Consider the following 17,845-nt stretch of genomic DNA (forward strand, 5'->3'; position numbering starts at 1 on the left):
TCCAGAGTCGGGGCCGGCTGCACGTGGGCTAAAGGACGAACCAGGGGCCTCAGCTCCGCAGGCGCCTGTCATCCAGGGTGTAGGCACCTCGGCACCAGTGCCAACTGCGGTTTCCAGATAAGAAAACCACCGGCTGACCTTAAGTAATAGGAAACTCCCTAGGTGCACTTTATCAGAAAGGGCAGAACAGATTGCAAAACTAGGATGTAATTACACACAGCTAAATTGGGAATTAGCCCCTGACCATTGGTAAAATCACAGCAAGAAGCTCCATTTGATCCTGAGGTAGACGCCCTTTGGCCGACTGCTGTGGACTGAATGTCCCCCGTTCCCGTGTTGAAATCCTCAACCCAAGGTGGTGGTATTGGGAGGGGCCTTGGTCATGCGAGTGGCGCCCTCACGAATGGGATTAGCGCCTTGTAAGGGACCGCAGAGAGCTTGCAGCCCCTTCTGCCGTGTCGGGTCGCGGCGAGAAGACGGACCTCTCGGAACCAGGAAGCTGGCCCTCGCCAGACACCGAAGCTGCTGGTGCCTTTGTCCTGGACGGTCGGCCTCCAGAGTGTGGGAAACAAGTGTCTGTTGTTTAAGCCGGCGGCCTGTGGAGTTTTGTCTTCGTCACCCGAATGGGCTAAGGCTAAGGGAGCGGGAGAGGTGGCGAGGTCTGTCCACCCAGAGACCCTGGCTGAGGGGCCTTGGCCGGCCCAGCCCATCCACAGAGGCTGCGGACGGTGCCCGGCACAGCTGTTCTAGTGGCTGCCCCGGCGCTGGCTGAACGGCCCGCGAGCGGCTGGGCTTGTGGACTCACGATCACCAGGTTACACGCGGCACCTTCCGCGGGGATGACACAGGCAGGGAAGATAGAGACGTGGACAGAGAAGGGCCTGAATGAGGCTAAAGAGACACACAGTCGTGAAGTTTGGGTGCCGAGCCCTCCTCGTGGTGGTGGCCTTTCAGCAGTGGCCAAGCCACGGCTCCTGGTCCCTCAGCGTGGACACCTGCCTCGTTTTCTCTGTGTCTCTCAGCCAGCTCTCCTTCCCCAGCTTTCTCCCTCTCCTCCCCCCGACACTCGGAAGTGCTGACCAGCAGGCCGGCTCTGCTCCCCGAGGCTGGCGGCTGGGGACCTGGGTCTCGGTGGTTGCCCATATCACTGGCTGATAAGGGTGTTCGTGTGCCGGCTCGGCCCGGACACTTGTGCCAATGGCAGGTCGGGGGCGCCTGCTTCCTCCAGGGTCTGGAGGTCACCAGCTGTGGCGGTCGGGCTGCAGGGGCGCCTGTGTGGCCAGCCCCCAGGGCAGATCCGCACGTGCCCGCAGCCGGCTTCCCTGGGCAGAAACCCCGTGTGCGCCCTGCTCCTGGGCGACGCTCCCGCGTGAAGAACCCTCCACCTGGGCTCTTGCTCGGAGCTGCAGCACCTTCTCAGCCCCACGCTGCAACTCACACCCCGACCGGCTGAACCCGCGTGGCAGACCCGGCCCTGGACTCGGTCTTCTGCTTGTTCCTGCTGCTTGGTTTGCTTTCAGACCACCCAGTGAAGTTCCCTGGTGCCAGGGCCCTCAGCTGCACCCCGGGCCCCAGCAAGGTCCGCACCTCTGGGTCGAGCACCTGGCTGTGCCCTGTGTGCCTGGCATGGCTCCGCGGCCCCCTCTGTGAGTACAACGAGCCCCCTTCGAGGCCTCGTCTGCGTTTCTTCCCGGAGCTGAGCTTTATCACCCCTCACCCAGCGTCTACATGCCTAGAAACCCCTCCCCAGCGTGCGAGCCTGTGCGGATTCGCCCAGACTCAGCCTGAGGCGTCTCCCCCCACTGCGGCCCCGTGTGGGTCCCTCTGTGGAAGCGCAGCTAAGCAGCCATCACCTCCGTGCTGAGAGTCCCGTGATGATAGCTGAGCCTCTGGTCCTCACGTCAGAACAGAGTTTTGCTCAGACTGCTTTCCTCCAGCGCCCAGCTCAGATGAGCACTGAGGCTATGCATTCAAGGCCAAATTAAAAAATATTTACTGAATCACTATCATTCATCTGCATGTGGTTTCGACATTTAACGAGGAGGAGCTGTGAGCCTGGTTCTGAGGAGACAAAGGGGCGGAGGCAGTCCTTTCCCTCGGTCCAGGGGGAGGACGCAGCAAAGCCCCTGTTAGATGTACTGCAGTGGCTGCCAGCAGCATTCTGTGGGATCCAGGGATACGGTCCTGCAGGAGCAAGGGGAGTGGCAGGCGTGGGGAGCGGCCGTCACCACGTGGTCGAGGCAGGCGTCCTAGGAGGGGCTGCCGGGGGACGGCGGGGGCTCAGGCTGGGGACCGGCGTCAGCGGCGTCGGGGCTCTGCGTGCTTCCACGTCAGGAGGGGACTCTGGAGGGATGGGGGTTGGACGGAAGGGCACTGAGGGCGGGAGGCCTGGGGGACGGAGAGCGCTCTGAAGGGAGTACAGTGGCTGAGGGGGGCGGGTTGACAGAGGAGGGGAGGCTGGGAACACGGGGGCTCCTCCTGACGTGGGGAGGGGACGAGACCAATGTGGAGCAACGCCCAGCTTCCTGACACTGGCGTGGGGGTGACGGTGCTAGTGCCTGACTGAGCCGCCTGCTGTGTGTGGTGGTGCTGGGCGTGCGCTCGGGTCCACGTGGACACACCAGGGTGCTGGGCGTGCGCTCGGGTCCATATGGACACACAGGAGTGTGGGTGTGGTTTTGTGGCCCTCGTGGACACACTATTAGTTGTGTTGGGGCCTCTGAGAGACAGCATTGGCACCTTGGGGCCCGAAGGCTGGACCAGGGCTGCATGGACACTGGGCATTGGTGGCTGGAGTGGGGAGCTCTGCCTCGAGTCCCTCCAGGCATCTTGGTGTGAGGGGACCCTGTCATGGGTGGGTGGCGCTGTGTCCTGGATCGGGGGGCCTGGTAGTGGAGGCTGGGCTGGGTGGGCCCTTGGGAGCTGGACTGGGCTCCTGGCCGGGTCCATGGTCCAGTCCTGCCCCCTCACTGGGCAGCTCTCCTGTGGGGCATGGTCCTCCCTCGCCTCCTGCTGTTCTTTCCCACCTCTGCTCTCTCCCTAGCCCTTCACAATGCTTCCTGCGCTGTCCATGTGCTGGTTCCCCAAGGCCTACCCCACCCCCCACCAAGAAAACCAGAAGGTCCTGGTGCCGACACCCTGGGCCCAGCTGAGGCTCTGAGTCTGTCCCATGCCCAGACTCCCACCCCCAAAGCGGAGGGGGTAGCACCTCCTTGTCGAAATGTTCACCCTTTTGTTCCAGGTGGTGATACCCCAGCAGGAAGCCCTGAGGCAGGACTGACGGGCCAGGGACCCAATTCACACTCAACTCACAGCCATGAGAGACCCGTAAAGGCCTTGACTCTGCTCGGTGACCCTTGGCCCTGGCCCGGGGCCTGAATCGAGGTGCTCCCCTAGAGCCCACACTCCACGCCCATTCCATTCCTCACATAGAGAAAGCAGACAGCTAACCTGGCCGTGCAGCCCCACAGCAGAACCTGCAAAGTAACCTGCCTCCACCCCAGGCCCTCCCCAGCTCCTGACCCTGACCTCAGAGCTTTCCAAACACCGGAAGGAATGAAATAGTATGTTTCCCATCATTGGAGTCAAGATCTCTCCCTTCAGCCACGTGGCCCTTCAGTCAATCTGGAATTCCCTCACTCAGCTGTCTCTAAGACTTTCAGCACAATTCTAGAGAGAGTCACCCCACCCCCTGAAAACTGAATGATCTGTGGAAAATAAACAACACATTCATAAATAGCCAGTGGGTAGAAGAGAAAATCACAAGGACAATCAGAAAAGACCTTGAGATGAATGAATAAACCCCACAACACACCACAACCTCTGGGATCAGCGAAAGCATTGCCCAGAAGGAAATTCATAGCCATAAGTTCTAGAGTCAAAACAGAAAGATCTCAAATCAGATATCTGACTTTATACTGTAAGGAACTGGAACAAAGGAGAGCAAACAATTCAAATCAGCAGAAGGAAGGGAGTAATAGACACTAGAGCAGAGATACAACAGAGGCGGTCACTAATTAGCTGCTGATGTGTGAACTGGGACAACCCTCGAATCTCTTTATGCCTCCGTTTCCTTATTTTGTAAAATAGAAATAGTCATGTTCCCTCTAATGTGTGTGAAAGTACTTTGTAAACTATGAGGTATTATTAAACTTACTTTATGCCAGACACATTTTCTGTTCTAAACAAACTGTGAATAATCATAAAACACATGCCTGCCCTTTAGCGTAGAGCGTGATAGAGTATGTGCTCAGTAAATGTCGCCTATTTCAAAAAAGAAAAATTAAAAAATAGAGAAAATTGATGAAATCAAAGTTGGTTCTTCAAAAAGATTGACAAAATTGGCTAACTATTAGCTAGACTAAGAGAAAAAGAGAAAGGACTAACACAGTCCTGGAAGTCCTAGCCAGAGTGATTAGGCAAGAAAAGAAAGAAAAGCATTCAAATTGGAAACAAAGAAGTAATACTCCCTACATGCAGATGACATGATGTATATAAGATCCCAAAGGATCCACAGAAAGTTGCTGGAGCTAGTAAGCAATTTCAGCCAAGTTGCAGGACACAAGATCAACACAAGGAATCAGTTGTATTTCTACACATACGTAATGAACAGTCTGAATATAAAGCTAAGGAAACAATCCCATTTACAATAGCATAAAAAATACTTAGGAAAAAATTTAACCACGGAGCACAAGATATGTGCACTGAAAACTGTAAAACATTCCCGGGAGGAATTAAAGAAGAATGGAAAGATATCCTGCGTTTACAGATTGGATACTGTTAATAATGTTAAAATGGTAACACATCTTAACATGCTCTCCGTATTCAATGCAATCTCTATCTAAAGTCCAATGGCCATTTTTGCAGAAATGGAGAAAACTACTTTAATATTTGTGTGGGATTTCACAACTGTTTTCTTTTTATTTCTCAGTGGAAAACTGCAGAGCTGGGCTGGGAGGACACAGGGCCTCTGGCCACTGCCCGTGCCGCCCAGCCCTCCCCGAGGGTCCAGCAGGACCTGGTGCACTCTGTTCTGACAGCTTTCGCACGACGCCCTGGCAGCACGTGGCCTTTTGGGGCGCTTCCCTCCCAGGAAGTCCCAGGAGCTAACTTCCTGTTGCTGTTGGTAAAGCCCAGGCGACTTTCCAGTCTTGGGAGTGGGGTCAAGGATGCAGTAAAAGGACGCCTGTTGCGGGGCCGGTGGGAAGATCCCCACTGATGAGTATGCTTCCGGGGTGAGGAGGCTGAGGGCGGAGGCTGCAGGGCCTGGAGTGCGGAGGGCACGACGTGAGCCCCGGGGGCCTGGGACGAAAGTCTCTGGTCCCTGATGGTTCCCCTCAGCCTTTGGGGTCCCCACGACCAGCCTCTGGTCTCTCTGGAGAAGGCCCAGGCCCATCACATTCGCCGCCAGCCCCCGGCCAGGCCGGGCCTGAGAGAGCAGACTGTGGTGGTGATGGGGGGAGCAGGCCCGTGGTGGAGCCGGAAGCGGACCCCCCCCACCCCCGACGTCTGCACCTGTGGGGGGTGTGCGTGCCCGGACGGGGTGGCGATGGGCAGGCCGGTAACCGAGGGAGCTACTGGGGTCACAGCGCTACGTGGACGCCCCAGCGTCAAGGCCCTTTGTACTAAAGGAAGTGGACGCCGGGGCAGGGGAGGGTGGCAGTGGCCTCCGGGCAGCACCAGGAGGAGCGGCCAGTTTCCCAGAGTGACCTGCGGCTGTGACAGCGCGGCTGGGGCGGTCCCCACCCCAAGCCCCAGGTTGCGGCGCTGGGCGCCCGCCGGGTCGCGTGCACTTTGCAGCTGTCAGAGGAAAGCAGAACGTGCTCCACGGCTCCACCCCAGCCTTCAAGCAACCAGGCAGCGCTTCCGTCAATTTCAGACCCACAAACGCATTTTGAGAGTGATTTTTAAACCCAGGGGACCTGGGGCCTCCCTGGCAGGAGATGAGATGATGAAACCCCGCCTCCCTGGCCCAAGTCACTGCGAAAGCGCCACTGCCCCTGGTTGCCACGTGGCAACGCGTCTGCTCCACCTGAAAATCAAATAGTGTCGGAAGCCTGGGGATGGGGACGGGCTGGTGTTGGGGGGGGGGGTCACTATCCACTTAAATAACACAGGGCGCTTTTTAATCTGCCTCAGAATGGGCGCTCTGCCGGGCTGTGGGCTTACTGAGCGCTGGTCCACGGCCCTCCAAATGCAAAGCCAGACAGAGATTGGTCCGAGGGGCCGGGTGTCCCTGGTGCCCCCCGCATGGGCCACAACCTCACAGCGGCAGCAGCTGCCTTTCCCAGAGACCACCTGGTTGGGATCGTCTCAGGAATCCCAGGCAAAAGGCTCGCAAACGCCAAGGGTCCCCCCCAGCCCCAGCCCCAGTGTCCAGGGCAGCCTCTGGCCGAGCTGCACGTCACCACCAGCGGGCGCCCTGGGGAAGCTCAGTGGGCAGCCAAGGCTTATGCTCGCCGAGCTCAGGTGACGTCCTGGAGATGGTGGCAGCCGGATGGCTTTGGGCAGCTGGTGCCCAGGCTCAGGGCCACGTAGGCTGATCTGAGCCTGGCTCTTGCCAACGGCCGATTTGGGTTCAGTCTTGGCTCAGAAAATTGAAGGGCAGAGCCCAGCAAAACACTGATTGCCATGGATGGCTGCCCAGTGACGGGGGCAGGCATGTCCTTGTCTAAAGGAGCCGAGACCGCTCCTTGGCGTGAAGTGAGATGCACTCCTGCCGTGGCCCTGGCAGGCTGGTGCCCCAGCGTTTCCCTGGCCCCGATGCTGGAAGGGGGTCTGGGGCTCCCTCGGCCCCAATCCTGTTCCTACCACGTCCACCTCGAACCCTCCCGGCCCGAGGAAGAAACAGGGACAGCTGGCTGGAGCAGGGGCCTCCAAATCCGTGCCCAAGCCACGCGGTCACCCTGAGATCAGGTTCCCCTCTTAGCTCACTGAGGCCCGTGAATAAGCCAAAGCCAAGACCAGGGCATTGACCCACCACAGAGCCATCTCTCCGCATGCCCACCCAACGTGGGTGCTGGGGTTCTCCCAGCGGAAACTCAGCAGCACCAGAGGACAGTCAGCCCAGCACCAGGGCCCCACCCTGCCCCTGGCCACCTGTGCCATCGGATCGTCCTCAGGCCCCAAGTTCCCTTGTGGCCAAGACCCCCAGAAGGAGGTCCAGGGCCGGGACCTCTTGGAGCCGGGTGGTGGGGCGGCCAGGCGCACTCAGTACCTGAGCAAGGGCTGCTTGGGGTACGGTGGCTGGTCTGCCCCCGGGCACAGCGGGGCCTTCTTGGTCACCTGCTTGTAGATGTTCCTGGCAGTCACTCCGATCCACAGCATGGTGGAGAGCGTGGAGTAGTGCAGCACGATGCCCACCTGGGGGGAGAGAGCCAGTGAGCCGACCGCCCCCAGCCCTGCCCCCGCCAGCGCACGTTCCCCCAAGTCCGAGCCCCTCCCCCTTGCATCCGCAGGGGGCAGCTCAACAGTGACAGGAAGTGGGCCTGGCGGGGGCACTGGGGTCCTCAGGGCAGATGCCACACTTCACAGGGGCTGGAGCCCAAGGGAGTCGCGCGGGCTGCCAGGACCCTTGAACGGGTGAGCACGGCCGTCCTGCAGAGAGGTGTGTGAACGACACCCTGGGCATGGTCCTGGTGGCAAGCACATCCTCCCGCGTGTGGGCCGGGTGCACACGTCCGTGTGGTTGGCATGGCTCAGCCCCACCGGCGCCCACCAAAGGAAGGGAGGGGCAATGGCGCAGCGGGGTCTCCCTGGATTCCGGTGTTTGCGGCTCGGGGGTGAGATAAAGCGCTTTGGGGTCAGAGGCTGAAGTTCACTCCCTGCCAGTCGGAGTCGCTCATTACTATGGCAACAGCCCCAGTTGCCCATGGCGGCGGCTCTGCCTTAGCTGATTACATATTCCACACCCCGTCATCTCTATCCGATTCTGTAAAATGAGGTTACCTTTGAAGTAATAACCTGACATTTCGCAATGACAAGTAAAATATGGCTGTAATTGTAAGGATGTCAATGTTTAAGGAATACAGAGATTCCGTGAATAAAGGTAAAACATCGCACCATTATAATGATTTATCAAATCCAGGGTTCAATTTTTACTTATGAGACGGCTCTGTAGTAATCGGTGAGAACGCTGTGGGGTGGTGGGAACTCCCCGGGCTGTGCTTACGGTTTCAGATGGCTCCCCGCAGGTGGGAGAGCCCAGCCTTTCCCTCGGCCTGGCCTGGGCCTCGTGATGGGGCCGTGTGTGCCTGGGGCCTTGAGCTCACAGCCTCACCCCAGCCTGGCCGAGAGGAGGAGGCACGAGGAACTGAGGGGCCAGAACTCCCTGCACCAGAAACAGGAGGAAAGGGGACCGTGTGGGCCTGGCCCTCGACTGAAGGACAGCAGAGTGGCTCTCATCATGTGTAAGTAGAAACAGTCAGAGACACGTCCTTGGAAGGAACGCCACCCTCGGCCTCTGGAGCTGGTCCCAGGCCGGGAAGAGGACCCGGAGCCCAGAGCCGGGACAGGGAGGTGGCGGAGCCGGCTGGGCCCTTCATCCGCCTGCTCCGAGCGTCGCCCGGACTGTGCACGTCTGTGGCTGATGAGAAGGTGTACCGAGCAGGACACTGTCTGCCAGACGCCAGCTTCAGTCTGGACACGTGGAGCGGTCGCAGGGTCGTCACCCTGGCGGACAGACAGCCCCTCCACCATCCCGGCCACCGTCTGTGCTCCCGGACCCAGGGCTGGCGCTGACACACCGGGGTTAGCGGGGCCTGCGGCGGTCGCCCGTGCCCACGACGTCAAGGAGCCCTTCGGTGAGGCGCGCAGCCGTGGTTTCGTCGCCATAACAACCGTCCGTTCTCTCCAGCCATCCTGAGCTCTGGACCGCTCCCGTTCCTCATGTCTCTGTAACACGTTTCGCTGTGACACTTGGACGAGGACGGCTGGCTGCGGGGTCTGCGCCAGGCCTGGGGTGGCGGTGAACCGTTACTGTCCCCGTGCGGGCAGGCTGGCCGCCGGCTGGAGCAAATCCACATTTACATTGATGCACCGGCTTGTGTGGTCACGGAGGCTGAGACACCCAGAGTTTGCAGCTGGTGGGACAGCCGACGGTGCGGTTTCGGTCTGAGCCCGAATCCAAAGGAGGGAGACTGAGGCCAGCCCCAGGACACACAGGGGTCTCTCTTACTCAGACTTCTGTTCTGTCCAGGCCCGCGGGGACTGGATGAGGCCGGCGTTGGGGAGGACAGTCTGCTCTCCTCAGGCCACGGCTCGAATGTTCACCTCACGCTGAAACACCCTCACAGACACGCGCAGAAAGACGTTTGCACCATGACCGGTCGGCTCGACACAGGACGTCAACCTTCACACCTTCCAGCCGTCCTGGTCCTGGGCTGTGTCCCCTGGGCTCTCTCTCCTCCAGCGAGTGGCGGCCCCACGGCTGTGGCCACCCAGCCCCGCACCTGCTCTCTCTCCCCATCTCTCCTCTGGGCACTCGGTGGGCGCCGTTCAGCCCGTGTGTGGCCGGCCGTCCTGCTGGAATCCTGTTCTCACTGCCCCAGAGCTGGCCCGCTGCTGGTTTGCGAGAGAGAGCGAGGCCCTGATTCCTTCTGGAAACGTGGTCAGGACGCCAGGCCAGCACGGACTCCAGAGCCGAGGCTGCTCCCCGACAGGGCCATGAGGTTGTCACTACAAGGGGACCGAGCGTGTCTCACACCAACAGGACCTCTGCAGATCCTGCCTCTCCAGACCCTCCAGGCCTGTCCGCCCCCATTCACCACACACTTCGGGGTCCAACCGGCTGCACCGGCCAGGCCTCGGCTGCCACAAGGACGCCTGGCCCCCGGAGCCTCTGTCTGGGCTGGCAGTCTTGGGGTCAGTTCCCGGTTGGGGGAGGCGGGGCTCCCAGGCCTGTAAGGGCCATGATGACCTGAGGGGCTGGGGGTGCCTGGAGCTGGCTGCCACTGCAGGGTCCCGGTATGTGGAGCGCTGGTGGCAAAGTGTGGATTAAAGATAACAATCCATTTCACTGCTTCCAGACGGCTCCACGTCTCAGCAGGTGTTCACAGGCGGACGGTAAATTGGATTTCCCGGGGCTCTCCCAGGGGGTGTTTCCACGCTATCGAGAGGCTTCCGGAAGCGTGTCTGCCCCTCTGCGTGGTTTTCAGGGATGTGCTGGTGACTTTTCTGCTGGGGTCCAGGAACAGGTGGCAGAATCGGCTTCCTAGTGGGATGGTTGGCCCTAACATGGATTTGCAGAAAAGCGACCTCTCTTCTGTGTAGAGGCGCCTGGGGAGACTGGGCCACAGGGCCCCCGGGTCCTGTCTCATGGGTCTGGCACCTTGTTTGCAGGGGGGAGGCAGCGGGGGAGGAGCTCACAGCCTGATTCCTCCCCAAGCTACCCCTGTGGGAGCAGCCTCTTGCCCCTGATACCCAGGAGTCGCCCAGCTGCTGCCGTCTGTGCAGGAGGACAAGTCATTTTTTGTGTGGACAAGGGGCGTGGAGGTCAGGTAATTGGGCTGCAGCAGCCCTCACGGCGGCTGTCAATAAACTGTTGTTAAATTCACACAACCAAGGCTGCGAGGGGTGCATGTGACGTCCCGGTGGGTGCTGGCAGAGATGCTCCCTCCACGTGGTCCAAGCAGATGGACACACACCAAATGAGTCCTTGGTGAGATGCCCTGCGGTCCATGGGGAAGCCCCACCTGGCCCCTGCCTGGGTGCTGGAGGGGTCTGCCCGCCTGGAGGGGACTGTCCACTGGGCTGAGCTGAGGCCAGGAGTAGGCGGGCTGGTGAGAGACTGGAGGGGGAGAGCACGAGGGGCCTCGATGTCCAGTTGTAAAGGCACCTGGGCCTTCTGTCCTTGACTCATAGTTGACAGAAGGGCCTCTTCTGGGCTCTGTCAGGACCGGAGGGTAGGTCGTACTACCCACCCTCACCTTCTTTTGGCCGCACTGCGCGGCATGTGGGATCTTAGTTCCCCGACCAGGGATCGAACCTGTGCCCCCTGCAGTGGAAGCGCGGAGCCTTAACCACTGGACCGCCGGGGAAGTCTATTTCCCCCCTTTTAAGGAAGGTCAGGCGGGGCTGTGGGGTGGGAAGAAGACCCCTCTGTGCCTTCTTCTCGATGCTCCCCTTTCACCTGAGGGGGCCAGACCTCCCCAGCACAAGACCGCCGAGTCCCGCTTGGAGGGTGGGGCCCTCATGTCTCTTCCATGGCCCCGAATCCCTGGCGACCCGCCAGTGACGGCACTCTCTCCCTGACGAGGAGCTGCGGCACCTACATCCATGGACTCTTACCTGGGCCGAGGGAGCAGGGGGTCCCGCCCCTGTGCTCCTACCCCACCTGTCTCTGCAGGAGAGGCAGGTCGCGTCCCTGTTTCTGCGATGAGCCCTGGACTATGAATGTCTCATTAACATGTCACCATAGGCCTTGGAGAAAACTGGTCCGATTGGAAAAGAAACTAAATGACATGATCAAATGCTGAGCAAATCGATCAGACTCATGCGGGAGAGGTGTAGACGCACGGGATGCTTAACTGTCCCCTTCACGAGAAGCCTGAACAAGCACTCGAATGTGGTTTCGTACCCAAGACGGTTATCACGAACTTCCCCTTTGGTAGGAGAGTCGACAAACACTTCAGATTTTGTAGCAAAATGAAGACCCAACAGCACTCACCGCCTGGCACAGGATCGGGTACTTGGTGCGGTTGATGCCGCCAGCGAACACGGAGAAGGTCAGGGCCGCGTGGAAGCAGAAGTTCAGGAGCGCGTGCCGGCCTTTCCGGCTGATCCGGATGGCGCTGCAGGAACGGAGATTTCAGGTCAGGAACTGGCCTCTCAGGGCAGAGCGTAGAAGTGAACCCTTTTCTCCAAATGCCAGGTCCTGTCCACGCGGGGAATGGGCTGAAGACCTCGGAGTGGGACGGAGACGGGCAGGGAAAAGCACACCAGAGAGACCAGGTCGGGGAAAGATGGATGGACACGCTGAATCCACCTTAGCATGTGGCCTTGGGTGGTTTGTTGGAAAATCGCCCTGGAATGCCGTGACTGGAAGGTCTCTGGTCATTGGACAGATGAGGACCTTGAGGCCCTGGGACTCTATGATTTGTCCAATGTCACAGAGGGAGGATGGGGAGGAAACCCAGTCCCTCCTCCTGGTTCCCCAGACAGAGTTCTTCCCTCTCTGAGCAGAGGCTGTACCTTAGGAGGAGGCCGTGATTGACTGTCTCTGACATGATCCCCTGTAGCTGGGCCTGTACCTGGATAGGACGCTGCCTGTGGCTGTGAACATACCTATGACCAGGCCCCAGCCCTGGCGATGGACAAAGTGAAATTTCTTAGCCGATGCCTGCAGCTGTGATTATGACCACAGCTTCTCTGTGGCCTTGAACACACCCAGGGCTCTACCTATGACCATGGCCTTGGACATGCCCAAGCCTCTACCTGTGACCATGGCCTTGGACATGCCCAAGCCTCTACCTGTGACCATGGCCTTGGACATGCCCAAGCCTCTACCTGTGACCATGGCCTTGGACATGCCCAAGCCTCTACCTGTGACCATGGCCTTGGACATGCCCAAGCCTCTTCCCCTGACCCTGGCCTTGGACACGCCCAAGCCTCTTCCCCTGACCCTGGCCTTGGACACGCCCAAGCCTCTTCCCCTGACCCTGGCCTTGGACACGCCCAAGCCTCTACCTATGACCATGGCCATGGCATACCCAAGCTTCTTCCCATGACCATGGTTATGACCGTGGCCTAGGCTTTGCCCATGACTTTGATTGTGGACTTGACCGTGATGGCGGCCGGGACCCCTCCTCACATTACCCAGCGCGTCTTCAGGTGATGCCCCACCCCCTCCAGGCAGACGTGGCCAGGAAACCAGCTCTGTGACTCCCCTGTCGATGAAAAGCAGAGGGCAAGGCTGCTCGAAGCTTCCGCAGCTGCTCTAACTTCCTCAGGCCACGGGCTGTCGGGGCCCCTGAGCAGACACGGCGCCACTGGAGAAAGAGCGCCTGCCACCTGATGTGATGAGCACGGGGAGGCCCGGGATGGAAGGCGAGGCTGTCCCCCAGCACTCGGCCACCCTCGGCCGCCAGAGCCATCTGGGCGCTGGGCAGGCTCAAGCTGGCCGGCTGCCTGTGAAGTACCTTCCAGGGACTCCTTGCTACGTGAGGGCAGGAGAGGGCTTGCCCTTGAAGGTGAGGGGCAGAGCGGGCCTTACCTCTGGTGGACGACGTAGGTGATGGCGGAGGCCAGCAGACACAGCAGCATGACGGCCGTGCAGGCATACACCACGGGGTGCAGGAACTCCCCTGGGGACTGGGGCAGGGACAGGACAGTCCTCAAATCCTGGAAAGGACATGGAGCACACCCGTGTGACCAAGGTGGCCGGGCTGTCCCCAGGTCCAGCCTCCGCCCGGCAACGGGCTGGAGGCATTTCCTGGATCGCGTGGAGGTTCACAGGTCTCAGCAGAAATGGTCGGCCTGGGGCGGGGGGGGCCCCCAATCAGGGGAGCACCCAGGGCGGGTGGCGTGTGGCCTCGTGGGCCCCCCACCAGTCCGCTCAGCTGCGGGCGCCTCTGGGGGCTCTGACGGCCAGCTCCCCAAGGGCAGCCCCCTGAACACCCGGCTCCTGCTTCTGTCAAATGCCCTGTACGGTGGCACAACTTGCCCCCGTGAGGCTTGTGTCAGGTTACCCCCGAGTCCACTCCGGGCCTCACACCCACTGCAATGCTGCTTTTAGTGCTCTCCCAGGAGAATTTGTGTCATTTCAGTAAGTCTGCCCGGAGGTGACTCAGGTCAGTGGGGGAAAAGCAGCAGGTGTGAGCAGGCTTGAGAACCCCGGGTGCACCACCTTCACTGTTTGTCACAGCCCAGGTAAAGGGCTGAAGGTCAGGGTTCAAAGGACATCCATTTTCCCTGGAGGATGTAAGACTGAGGGCAGAATGCCCCGGGCTGGACATTCAGAGCTGAGGGAGGTTCTGTCTTTTTATTCATCAGGTAAGCGAGGCCCCCTGCGTCAGGCGCTGGGGTTCAGAGGCCAACCCCCGACGCAGCCCCGGAAGTGCCCTGCGTCGGAGCTGCATTCCCAGGGCGAGGCCGGGCACACCCGCCAGGGGCACCCCCAGGGCCAGTGAGGACCCGGAGGGGCGCGGGGCGCACGAGGCTGGGAGGCAGGGGCGCGAGCCTGTGGCACCCACCTCTGACCTGTGACCCTCTGCCCGCACCGAGCCCTGCTCTGGACGCTTCGTGTGCTACAAGTCGTCGAGTCACACGAGAAGCCCGCTGTGGACTGAGTTGTCCCCACCATCCGGAGGGGATGGCTTTTAGGGACGTGGCTCAGGTTGGGTAGGGTCCTCGGGTGGCCCTGACCAAAGGGACCAGAGTCCCTGTAAGAAGGGGCCGGCAGAGGAGAGGACAGCACCGGCACACGGCGGGAGGGGCCGTCTACACCGCAAGGAGAGGCCTCGGGAGAAGCCAACCTGCAGGTGCCTGGACCTTGGACGTCCAGCCTCCTGGACTCTGGTTTAAGCCGCCTGCTCTGTGGGACTTTGTCACGGCCGCCCCAGGGGACAAGCTGAGCGGCGCTCTGGTTCCCACTGCCCGGGTCAGAGGGTGGAGCCTTTGCTCGATGCCCCAGCCTGAATGCCCTGCTCTGCTCCCACGGCCCTGGGGGACACACTGGGCTCTGGGGAGCAGGCTGGGGGCCAGTGCCCACAGGCTGAGCTGGGCCTGTGGAGGGCTGCCTGGCATCCCCTGTGGGACCATCTGAGCTGCACCGGCTGTGACCACGGGGCTGGTGGTCAGAGCTAGGGGTCTGCCGTCATGCTGGCCCCATTCCTGCAGACCGCAGGGGCGTCCACGGCTGACGCCCCCGCCCCAGGCCCAGAGCAGCTCCAACTGGTGCCTCCCTGGGCTGCGAGGACAGCGGCTCCTCCAGGATGGAGTCGTGGGGAGCAGAGAGGCACCCCGAGAAGGCCTTGGCCTGTCACGGTGGGAGTCAGGAAGCCAGTGCGTCCGGGCTCAGGTGGCTTCTCTCCTCGTGGACCTTCCTAGAGGCCCAGCCAGCGAGGGGACACGCTCAGAGGAGCCACCCTGGGCCCCAGCTGGGGCCTCCGCACCCCGACTTTGCTCCGACGCAGGCACTTTGGTGAGGAGGTCGCTGTTGTCATGGCAACAGCTGATTGAATTTGGTCACCGGGAAGAGGCACCGAGTGACCTGGACGCCGAGGGGCCTCAGCGTCTGGCTGCCCAGGGGCCCCGCTGTCCAGTGAAGCCAGAAATAGCGCCCTGCCCAGATTAAGCAGGCGGTCGGGGAAGGGCGCCGCGGCTGCCCTCGTGCTGCAGGCCTGACCGTCCACGGGCCGGGAAGCCTGAAGCGCAGGTGTAGACGTGCACAGAACCCCAACGGCTCCCGTCCGGACACCCAGGGTGTCAGCAGGATGCACGCTGCGCTCACAGCCCAAATCCGTGGAGTCACGAGCTCAGGAGGAAAGGCAGCCAAGAGACGCCAGCCTCAAGGTGACTGGGACGCGGAGGCTGCACGTCCCCAGGGGAGACCTGGAGGTCCCGCCCACTCCAGATGCCCGGGAAGCCTCGGCACAGTGGAGGGTCTGTGGTCAAATCCCGGCTCACACCACCCCCAGGGGAGCACGAAGGCTGCTGGGCCCTCTGTCCTGCAACCAGGAGCCTCCGTCTGGGCAAGGATGGGCCTCTGTGACGAGGGGCAGGATGGTCTCCTGGTGGAGAATAGATGTTTCACAAGAAAGAGAGAGCAGCTTGCCGTTCTTACTTCCCGGGGGCGTTCAGCTCCCACTAGCGTCCTGCCTGCCAGGGGCCCTCACGCATCCCGAATTCTGGAGCATTTGCCGTCAGGCGACGGCGGGAAGGGGGCTCACGAGGCCCAATAGTCCCAGGGTGTTTCTGCATTTGTCAGGCTCCGCGGGCACCAGCCTCCTGCCAGATGCAACTCACTGCAAACGTCGAGGAAAGGCAGGTTTTCCTGGTCAAGCCCTGATATCTCCGAGAGTCATCAGCCGGGAGTGTTGGATTCAGGTCTGACTGGGCACTGGTGGTGTCCCTGGGCCTGTGCGTGTCGTCCTTTTCATGGGAGACGATGGTGTGTTCCTCCTGTGACATCAGCCGGGGCTGAGACCCCCTGACTCTTCACAAAGGTGCACCCGGGCCTCTGTTACTGGTTTCATGTCCACACGCGAGAGCCGCTCCGGGTCTGGCCCGTCCGGTTCTCTCACTGACTCAATCGGGACCCATGTCCTGGTGTCTCTCCTGGAGCTGAGGGACCCGGGGTGGGTCCACCCCCTCTGGGGGGCTTACAAGCCCCTTCCCCACCTTTTCCGGGTGCTGTCACCTGCACTGCTTCCCCTAAAGACTGAGGTCAGACCCCTGACTCTTTCGGGGGTTGGGGGAGGGATGGCGGAGGAGGGGGGTGAACAAAGCAAGCCCTTGCTTCCTGATGCAGCGTCCACAGCAACGGCCTGACGCCCTGGGTCCGAGGGCCACGGGTGCATCTGGCCCACGATGGGGGAGCCCACGCAGCGCCCGGACCTTCGGTGGAGAGCTTACCTCCAAAAGCATCTTATCTGCCAGTTTCTATTCACACACGCAAAACCCCTGTACGTTAAGCCTAGTAAGAGCCAGAACTGGTTTTCCTGCAGCAGGAAAGCATCTCAGAGCATCCGTTCAAGATACAGAGGCGTTTCCTGAGGATGACGCCCAGCCTGTCATTGGACCAGTCCGGAGGTCACCCTGCCTTTGTACCCCTTCCTTCTCGTCCGAGGGCCCAGTTTTGAGGCTTCTCACGGTGGTGAGGGGCGTCTCCAACCCCGCAGCAGCTGCATCCACAATATATGATTTAGGAGAAACAGATTTAATTCCACTTGGCCTCCTATTTTTTTCCCTTTCTCCAAATCAGAGTTATCAACAGTGCTTTCTACATTTTTAGAGGTGACATTTAAAATTCAAAGTAAGTAATGCAAAATGGCGATGTATTTTATATTTTAAAGTTCACACATGTACAAGTTCCTCTTGGAAGAAGCTACTCTGCAAGTGTTCCACAGGCAAAACCCTTATGATGGTCCAGTATGTGGTCAGACAGCATCGGATGAACAAGTCCCTCAGAGGCTGTGGAACCAGCGGTGCTCTGGGGACCAGCGACAGTGGATGGAGCGTTGACCTCAGGGCAGAGAGGCTGGAGAGAGGTCCAGAGAACCCACAGAGGAAGAGGGGAGGCGAAGGCAACGCCCAGCGGACGAGGCCACACACCAGGTGCCGGGAGCCATGGTGCTGCCCGGCTGTGGGGCTGAAGCCCGCCATTCCCGCTCACGTCTGTGCCTGCAGGATGACCGGCGGGGCTGCGGGAGAAGCTACAGCCAAGGTGTGTCTCCTGCGGGGACCCCGGGCTCCTGCTTCCCCGTGGAGCCTGCAACGGTCCCAGGGCGGCAGTCCCCGTGCTGCTTGGTTTGAATTTCCCCTTTTCCTTTACACCTCATTATGATTTTAGTTGGATGTGTCTTTTGTGGTATGTTCTGCAATCAAACAAATCGGGATGTTAAGAAAGACAAGAAGAAAGGAGGGAAGAGGTCAGGTCAGGTGTCGCTTGTCTGATCAAAAGCGGCAACTTGGCCTCTCTGGGCCGCGGTGCAGACCGTCTATGGGCGTCCCTCCCGCGTGGCCAGGCATCCAGACTGGGCCTTCGGGTGTCTGGAGGAGGGCAGGTCCTTCCACCCGGGCTTGTCCCAACCAAGACTGAACTCTGTGGAGCCCGCGGCCCCTCGTCTGCTTTTTGGTGGCCATCCTGCTGACCTGTCAGCCTTCCCTGAGGGAGTCTCGGGGGAGA

The 17,845-nt window shown here is 60.4% G+C and overlaps 1 protein-coding gene across 1 annotated transcript in view; it reads right to left on the bottom strand.

Annotated features, from left to right (window-relative positions):
* ADGRA1 (adhesion G protein-coupled receptor A1) overlaps positions 1 to 17,845 on the bottom strand; it is a 34,886-nt gene that overhangs the window by 12,672 nt on the left and 4,369 nt on the right. Inside the window, exons 3-5 of the mRNA XM_057531327.1 lie at positions 13,211 to 13,338; positions 11,666 to 11,789; positions 7,217 to 7,362 (exon numbers count right to left, since the gene is read on the bottom strand). Of these exons, the coding sequence (XP_057387310.1) occupies positions 7,217 to 7,362; positions 11,666 to 11,789; positions 13,211 to 13,338 (398 nt within the window). The remainder of the gene's footprint in view (positions 1 to 7,216; positions 7,363 to 11,665; positions 11,790 to 13,210; positions 13,339 to 17,845) is intronic.

Source organism: Balaenoptera acutorostrata, chromosome 16, assembly GCF_949987535.1.
Source record: "Balaenoptera acutorostrata chromosome 16, mBalAcu1.1, whole genome shotgun sequence".
NCBI lineage: Eukaryota > Metazoa > Chordata > Mammalia > Artiodactyla > Balaenopteridae > Balaenoptera > Balaenoptera acutorostrata.